The sequence below is a fragment of the Microtus oregoni genome, unplaced genomic scaffold, assembly GCF_018167655.1.
Source record: "Microtus oregoni isolate MIOR12 unplaced genomic scaffold, Mior012 000070F_ref0000104, whole genome shotgun sequence".
Classification (NCBI taxonomy): domain Eukaryota; kingdom Metazoa; phylum Chordata; class Mammalia; order Rodentia; family Cricetidae; genus Microtus; species Microtus oregoni.
This window is the reverse complement of record NW_024543977.1, coordinates 2,798,469-2,807,648: the sequence shown is the minus strand read 5'-3', so window position 1 is coordinate 2,807,648 and position 9,180 is coordinate 2,798,469. Positions and strand designations below refer to the sequence as shown.

General features: G+C 41.4%; 1 protein-coding gene across 1 annotated transcript in view; it reads right to left on the bottom strand.

Moving 5' to 3' along the window:
- Positions 1 to 3,682: 3,682 nt before the first annotated feature.
- Positions 3,683 to 9,180, bottom strand: part of Gpr158 (G protein-coupled receptor 158) — a 358,827-nt gene continuing 353,329 nt past the window's right edge. The window contains exons 10-11 of the mRNA XM_041641570.1: positions 8,971 to 9,117; positions 3,683 to 8,022 (exon numbers count right to left, since the gene is read on the bottom strand). Coding sequence (XP_041497504.1) covers positions 6,547 to 8,022; positions 8,971 to 9,117 — 1,623 coding nt within the window. The 3' untranslated portion in view covers positions 3,683 to 6,546. The remainder of the gene's footprint in view (positions 8,023 to 8,970; positions 9,118 to 9,180) is intronic.

Sequence of the window (9,180 nt, the reverse complement as noted above, 5' to 3'; positions counted from 1 at the left end):
TGAGGATCACAAAATAGATCCTCATTCTTCAACTTACTGTATGCAACAAGTACTGGAAAAAGCACAGTCAGATTCACAAGTCAAATCATTCACCATATGGGCTTAAATCTGTTAGTCTTTAAGATTGAAAAGGAAAAAAAATATTTCTCTTGATGTTTTAATATCTTCACCATGTTGGACATTTTTGTGCTTTCAATCTATTTTTTCTTATTGCCAATAAGTTGGGTGTGCATATATGTTTACATATGTAATCTATGTGTTTTGTTTCACACATTATTTATAGTCATCTAGCATGCATGTTATGACTACATCTCTATAAAATTTTGTATAGCAAAGCTTAGACACATGGGTGAAAACTCTAGTCAGTCAAATATCAATAATGTTTAGTTTAGCTATCTCATTTCTCAGAAAATCTGTTGCCTAGGAGGAGAGTCTTGGCGGTATAGAGCTAGCCAAGGCTCAATTTCCAGTGTTCATGCAACCAAACAGTTAACAGCTAGTTCCTACAGCCTGAGTTGTTTTTTTTTTTTTTTACTTTTTAAGACATACAAAAATAACTTTTATAAGTCTAAAAACATGGATCATGGCTTGAGATTTAGCCTTCTTTTTCTTTTAAAGATTTATTTATTATGTATACAACATTCTGCCTCGATGTAAGCCCGCACACCAGAGGAGGACGCCAGATCTCAGTACAGGTGGTTGTAAGCCACCATGTGGTTGCTGGGAATTGAACTCAGGACCTCTGGAAGAGCGGCCAGTGCTCTTAACCACTGAGCCACCTCTCCAGCCCGCCTTCTTTTTTCATATGTGGGGAAACCAGTACTTACAAAACCAGAAAGGTAGGATTCCTTTGGCTTAGTTATAATCTGAGGATTATCTAAAACTGGTAGACTGTATATAGAAGATCTGTTAAGGCTGAACACGTAATTTCTTCAGGTTCTCTCTTTCTTTTCGCATGTATTTTGAAGACTGATTAGAAATCAGATATTTTAATTTGGGAAGTATTTATTGAATTCATGGAAAAGCACACTGCTGGGAATTGGGGATACAGCAATGAATGAAACAAACTCTAGAGTCCGTAATTTAGACAAGATTCAGAGCAGCGTGCAGCGAAATGGCAAGCGAGTGCAGTCGGAGACATAAGTGACTTCTTGAAATAAGCCTAGAAGGGACAGAGGACTCCAGAAACATCGATGCTAGTACTTGAACAGAGCAAGCAAACAAGCCAGCCAGCCAGCCAGCCAACCAGCCAGCCAGCAAGCAAGCACTTCTAGTACCCTGGGATTGCCCCTGTGTATTACTAGCCAGGTAAGATTTTTAAATACTGTAATTTTATTCTAATTATTTTCATTGCCTGGTAAAAGCCACACTCATCTTGAAACAAAGATATTGAGACAGAAAAGGGAGAACTTGAAGTGGGTCACGGGAAAAGGACAAATATCATGGAAGAATTAAATTCCTACAATATTCTGGGGAAAATGTATGATTTTTCTCTTTTATCCACAACAACAACAACAACAACAACAACAACAAACTACATTTATCTTTCCCATTGCTGGTTGAATTGAAATAGTAGTATGTTCTACACAGACTGTCACAGATATTTTATCTGTGCCTTGTTTATTTTTCTCTCTAGAGTGTGACTGTTGAGTAGCACAGGCTTATCCTATATTTATCTTCCATTTTCCATTTTCATTTGATCAGACAGTTTTATTTCTGGAAATTTGTGACTTTCACACCACATAGGAAGAGAGAAAAGTTAGAAATCCACCTAGACATTCCATTATCTACCTTTTACCCAGTTGATGCTGAATTTGAGCACACAGTGTTCTTGAACTTGGTCTTGTATATTTCTATAAACAAATGTTTGAGGAGAAAAACAGCCAAAATTGAAGCAATGATACTTCCGTTTTTGTAAATATTTTGGAGAAAAGAATGCCATATACTACATAACATCTTGACCAGCTTGTACTCGTTATGTGTGATGAAATACATTTCTGATAGAAATATTTTACTGAAGAATTTTTAACAGGCTCTAAATTTAGAACAAAAAAAAAACAGGACCAGAACTATGAATGTACAAATAAAAATAACACAGATATCTTCTGAGCAATTTCACCTGTGACTATATTGAAATAATTTCCTTTATCATAAGAGAATGTGCTGTAGGATTGATTTTCATTTCTGGCTAATTTTTGTGTTCTCTCTTGATAGGTGTGTTCAGAGAGCTGTAGTCACAGACTCCCAGGACTCTATTCATAGTGGGCATCCCATATGGAGTGCTCACAGTGTGAGCAGATGGGAAGAGGCAATAGCTGATTCTCATCTAAGGGAAGAAGCTTGGCACTAAGCTGCGGGCGCAGCTCCCTGGTCTGCCCTCTTGACACTTGCATCTTTTTCTGGAGTTGCTTCGTATTTCTAGTAAGAAACAGACTGCTCTGACATGAGCCCAGAGCTGCTGCGTCCATTTCCAACCTAGTATTTCAAGACCCCCACAGCATGGATAGCAGACCCAACAGCTTCCCTTAGGGAGAGAAAGCAAAGCATCTGATGATAGCCCAAATAGCAACAAATATGATATTTGTCATAACTGTTTAACTGTTTGCATTCTTTCTTTACATAAGGATAACAAAACGGCCACCTGAAGATGTCATTTTGATGTAGTAGCAGGCTTCCTGTTTCCATCCTGGGCCCTCATCTTACCAAGACTCACACAACTTCTCAAAATGGTCCAGGTCCCTTTTCTCTTTGTTCACTGCAGTACATTCCTTGGATGTTCTTAATGATTCTTTATCCCAGGACTTGACCGTACCCTGTTAAAAGTTTTTGTTACCATCCAGAACAATGGGATAAAGCAGTATTGAACTGAAACATGTCTTGCAGGTCTATTCCCAGTCACCTGCTCAGCTTTACATTATCCCTTTCATTCCTGACATTTTTCTGGGATTTATAATTGAATTCTCTGGTTGACCTTTCCCTGACTCCTTAACTTAGTGATGCCCATTGGTGTCGTCTGTGCATTACTGGATATCATTAGAAACCCTGCTTACCATCATACCATCACAGCTTAGCACACTGGATATCATTAGGAACCCTGCTTCCCATCATACCATCACAGCTTAGCACACTGGATATCATTAGGAACCCTGCTTCCCATCATACCATCACAGCTTAGCAGACGGGCAGACTGGATATCATAAGAAACCCTGCTTCCCATCATACCATCACAGCTTAGCACACTGGATATCATTAGAAACCCTGCTTACCATCATACCATCACAGCTTAGCAGACGGGCAGACTGGATATCATGAGGAACCTTGCTTGCCATCATACCATCACAGCTTAGCAGACTGGCAGACTGACTGGTTTGTGTGTTGAATAAACAAAAAAGTCTAACTGAATAATAGAAACTTTTAAAATTCACAACCTTTAGCCTCATGAGTTTTACTTGTACCAAATAATCACCTTTTTATCTGTAGTTACTCTTGGCTAATTACTTATTGCCAAAGATAGGCAGTAAGAAAATCTCTCTTACACACACACACACACACACACACACACACACACACACACCACATACATGCATTGAACCAAAGGCACAGATTTACTTGTAATTCCTTTGAATGAGTTGAATAAATATAATCAACTTTTGATAGATGAACACACTAATCATTATCATATAAATGTTTTATTGCAGAGAAGTTATAGTTATTTACATGCTGTAACACATCACAACATAAATTTACCAAATATATCATGGTGGGATGCTGTAGATTCAGATAATAGTTTTAGAGGAACCACAGGTTAAGTGAAGAGACTTACAGCTTTGTTGACTCTACAACTCCCGGCTGCTAAGTGCTAGAAGTCAAAGGCAGTGTGTTGTCAGTCCTACCTATCCCCGCTTGCATGCAGAAACCTAGGAAGCAAATACAAGACAACTGTCGGGTTTCAATCCGTATTGCCACCGAAGCTTACAAGGGGTGGGGACATAATTTATGTTGTAAAGCATTTAATTCTTGCATAAAATATACACTTCTATTAAGACTGATATAAATCTACTTATTTATAAACCCTGGCTTAAAACAATGACAGGATGCAGCCTGTACATGCATTGAAAAGGACAACCTAGCAAATGTTTGTGCAACCTTCACATTGTATGCACTTTCTATTGTTCTCAGCCGGGGGGGGGGGCGGGGGGGGGGGGAAATGCTTCCACAATGAGACAGTTCAATATCTTTTGGTGATAAGTGATGACAAAAGGCTAGGGAAGACCCTAGGCATCAGCCCTGATTTGTGATAGTGGAGAGTAATCTGGGGTGGGGGCAGACTGTCACTAAGGTATAATTTGGAATATCTGTAAGCCATTTGTCAAGCAGGATCATTCTGAAGTGCAAAAATCAGTGACAGTTGACTATGTAATTCTCAGTGTGAATCAAGTGCTAACGGATCTCAGACACAAGCGAAACAGGTACGCGAGTCTAGAAACTCTAAACCAAGCTCACAAATGCTCCTTGAGATACTCTAAAGTCATCTAGCAGATAGGTTCTGATTGGAAAAGAAGGGGATGATCAAAATTAATGAAGGCAGCGGTTAAAAATACAATTTCTATAGCTTTCCAAACCTACCCTGCCAACCTGAGTAATGCATGAAGCAAGACAAGGGTGAGGGCAATTTATACATGGTTCTGCCTTGCTTACTTTTAAATAAAAAAAAATAACACTGAGAAAAGTTTGATGATAGATAATTGTTGTATATGTTCCACTGAGAATAAAAACAGCCTTGTATCTACCTTCTGATTCCTTCTCCCCATCTTCCATTTTCCTAGCAAATTCTCCTTGTTGCTCATCAAATAAAAGAATGGTTCCTTTGGCTGAAAATGTCTTGGCCAAATAAGCAGTAGTTCAGTGTTTATGAAGGAAGAAATGCAAGCCTGGGATGCAGTTGTAAGTGATTCATCTTTTCATAAAATGTGATGGAACTTTGGAATCTCATTTCAAGATAGCATTCTTAGAGCCAAGTCAGCAACTCAGGACACTCATGCTAGGAGGTGGGTATGGAATGCAGGAAGTTTTAGAAGATATGCTTTGGGGGTTCCAAACAAATCTTATGTTTGCATTTTGAGCTAGGTGGCTCGCAATGGTAGTTTACAGGACTTCTAAGCTCTGGTGCTGGAGAGAATTAAAAGCCCATGATACATTATGGGCTTTGAGTAAGTCAGGTTATAAAATCTCTTTGGGATTTGAGCCCAGCAAGTTCTACACCTAGGTGAAGCAACAAATAAAAGTTTATGAGAATAAACAGTTTAAGGTAATTTAAAATATCATATATTCAGTATGCATAAGAAAAATATATCCATATAATGATCTTGATGCGATCGTTAATTTTTCTCTTTATAAAAATAATCCCTTGAAAGTGCTTTTCGGAGCTACCTTTCTGTATTTGTTGCGAAAGGCAATTTCCTGGCCCTGCAGTATGCTCTCATTCTCACAGCGTTCCTAGTTTCCCTCTTTCTTTGGTAACAATGCACTGCACAGTTTCCTCTCTCGGCTTCTGCCTTAGGAAAGGCTAATACCAAATACTGAAAGAGTTCAAAAGGACAATGCGTTGGGGTGGGCTAGCTCTGACTTGGAACAAACAATGGATAAGTTGTCCTTAACTTACTGAGACATGTGACAAAGCGAGACCACTTGATCTCCAGGACTAATAAAGCTTCGGAGCCCCTACCAGAAGTGCAAACAAGAAACTCAACTTCTATTTTAAAAATTAAGACATTACAACAAACTATGATGGGAAATAATAGACTCAAATCCAACTTCACGCTATAGAAACCACGGTCCAAACTAAAAGTTTGCATCATAACAGTTATGGCTTCCTAAGCCAGAGAAAGCTTACTGTAATCCAAGAATCAACTATGATTGATAGATAGCAGGTATTCAGTAGTTTGCAATGACAATTGAGTAGTTGTTGATTGCATAAATGTGTTGTGTCACATAATATCAAAGTTATTTGCAAAAATTACACAATCTGGAATGCTTGAATATGAGACACAACAATGTACTGAAACATACATTTTAAGAAAATGAGAGCAATCATTTATGTAAAAGGTATTGGGGTGCATTAAGTTAGCAGTGCTACCAAGGTTAAATAGGTAAAGTAGGTGTTTTGATTGGCTACTTAGAATTTCAGTCACACAGATCTAAGCTTCCCCTTTCTTAAAATCCATGCCTCCTGGTTAAACTTGCATAGGATCCCACGGGTAAAGACTGACTGGGCAATGTCCATGAAACAGGTTGAAATCCAAGCTCTCCCCACTGTTGCTCTGGGAATGACTTTTCGTGACTGAGCCAGACTTTTTCCTTGTGACACACAGCTGCTTCCAGCCTTCTCCAGCCCACGCCTTTACCTCACCACACAGTGTGCCGTATTTCCCCAAGCTGACAAGAATATCTTGGTAGTTTTTGATTTTCAGGTCTATTTTCTATCACACTGTGGCTGATCCTTTTTCTTCCCAGGGTGCAGCACTCTGAAAGTGCCCCCAAGACCTCCTATTTCCGAGGCCCTGCTGTCTTATTTGCGCTTAAAGCGGAGGAGGCGGGTAAAGCTACACTTCTTTCAGCATTTGATTGATCTAGGATCTCAAATTCCCAAGGACACACTTCTGCTCGCGACGTTAAAAGTGGCTGGGAGTGATTCCTTGAGTTACAGGAGCCAGGGATGGTGCCCTCAGAGGCAGATGTCTGTTTCTCCTGGTCTCCCGTTTGGTTGAGCTTTTCCTTTTCTACCTTTGATGCCAAGGCTTTGGGGGGCAGTTCTTCATATTGCCCAGCACACACACTGGCTGTGTAGAGCTGACTTCCATTCTCCTCCCTAGCTCTTCCGGGTAGAACTGGAGTCTTAGAAATCAGTCGATTCTCGTCTTCCAAAAGGGACGGGCCTTGGCTCTCCCAGGGGCACACGTCTGTCTTGTCTAAGCTCTTGTGATTAAGTTGGTGAAGACCGTCAGCTGCCTTAGGCTTGAGGTGGGCCTTCTCCTTCAAGGAAGAAACTGGGTTTTGTTCCAGTTCAGAAGCTGCAATTGATACGTGTTTTTGAGCTTTTGGTTCTGAAGGCACAGGACCAGGGGTCAGATCATAAACCTCCCAAGGGCACACTTCTCCAATGTCAAAATTGTCCTTTATCTGGTTGGTACTGGGGCTCAGGTCAGAATTGGCAGTTGGGAGGTTGACCCTCTGTGGTTTCATAATCCCGGATTTCTGAGGCTTTCTTTGCTCCTCCAAATGATTGGAGTTTTGGAGGCTGGAATCTTTCGTGTCTGTGTTATCCGGATTTGAGTACTTCCTGTTTGACTCTCTATCTTTTGGCAGAGGTTTCTGGGACTTAGATCGGTCTTCCATAGCTAAAGTCTGGTTTTTTCCAGCCAGCCCAAGCGTCTTCTCCTTGGCGCTTGCAATGACACTGAGCGACTTCTGTAACATGGATGTGCGCGGGTGCCCAGGCTTCTTCTCGGAGCTGAGGTTGTGAGCGCTAGCTGACTTGCACACCAAAGGCACGGACTCTGTGGACTCCGCTTCACTGTCTTCTTTGAGCTTTTGTGTCAGTTTTTTACTTGACAGGGACTCCAAGGTCGAATTTTCTGTGGCTTCCTCCTCCTGGCTCTCGGTGGGTAGGCTGCTGGACTCTTCTGTCTGCTCTCTCACATGGTCATACGTGCTATGGGATTTCTTGAGAGAAAAGACTCGATTTTTCAGAGACTCCTCCTTGGGTCTCCCTGTGTTCGCTGAGGACTCAGCGGGGTTCTTCCGGACAAGGCCTGCTCCCTTGGCCGCACTATGATCCGTACCCTCCTTGTCCTCCTTGGAACACTGCCTGCTGACTGTCTCTGGGATCTCGGTGATACGCCTCATGATGGACCGGCCTAAGCCCTTCTTGGAGCACCGCTTTTTCTGTAGGTGGGGGTTGTTTGTGATCATTTTCTTGCGCTTGTATACTTCTAACTGGGCATAGAGTTTTTTCAGCTCATCCTGCCGGGACAAGAAGACATTCATAGAGGCAGAGATTTAGATTTAGCTTTTATGACAAAGAATACCTGACTGGTGCTAATGAAAACGAGATTGAGCTTTCTCGGACAATTGTAATGACTGCACCCATCAATTTCTCCTTGTTCTTAACTTTCTAATAATTTTGGGTTTTTTTCTCCTTAAACAAACTTTGAACTTTAATACACAAATTTATCGGTTTTACTTTGCTTCATGGAGCAAAGACTTGGAATTTTTAACTCGTGTGATCAAGACTGAGGCCAGCTATAAGAAAACCCAATGTCCCGAGAGCCGCTGCACATCAACCCTGTGAGGTCTTGGGAGCAGCGTTGCCACTGATACAGCCATGACTGGTGCGAGCTGGACCTGGCAACAACAGTGCAAAGCATCTGCCTTCAGAGGCTGATCCATTTTCACACATTGTATTAAACAAGCCAGTCTCTCTGCTTACAGGTGATTGTTACCTTGCTAAAATCATGAGATGTCAACAAACCAGGCAAGACAGGAAGTGTGACCAAGGCAGGTGGGACAGCTGAGGCAGGTTTTTTTGTTTGGTTGGTTTTTGTTTGTTTGTTTGTTTGTTTTTGATTTTTGAGACAGGGTTTCTCTGTGGCTTTGGAGCCTGTCCTGGATCTCGCTCTTGTAGACCAGGCTGGCCTCAAACTCATAGAGATCCGCCTGCCTCTGACTCCCAAGTGCTGGGATTAAAGGCGTGTGCCACCACCACCCGGCTGCTGAGGCAGTTTTATGAAGCACAATTATGCCATGATTCTACATTGAAGTCTTACTTCCCAGATGCCTTCAGGCTCACAAACGTACATTCTCTTTTTCTTCAAAGCAGACAGAAACCTGAGCCTACATATGTGCCCCCATCCACACACACTTGTCTGTATGAACTGATCTGACAGAAAAAAAAAGTCCCTCTGGCCTTACCCGTATGTCTTCTGGATCTAGGCTGTGTTCACTCCAGGCTGAATTGATACTGCTGTTCAGGTAGGATCCAGAACGACCCATGTCCAACTCATCTTCATATGCTTCTGTAGCAATGTCATCACGGGGATTATTGCTTGAATGTGAAAACTGCAATAGATATTCAGTGTTAACTGTAGCCATCAACACTTTGTTAGACAGCACATCATCTGG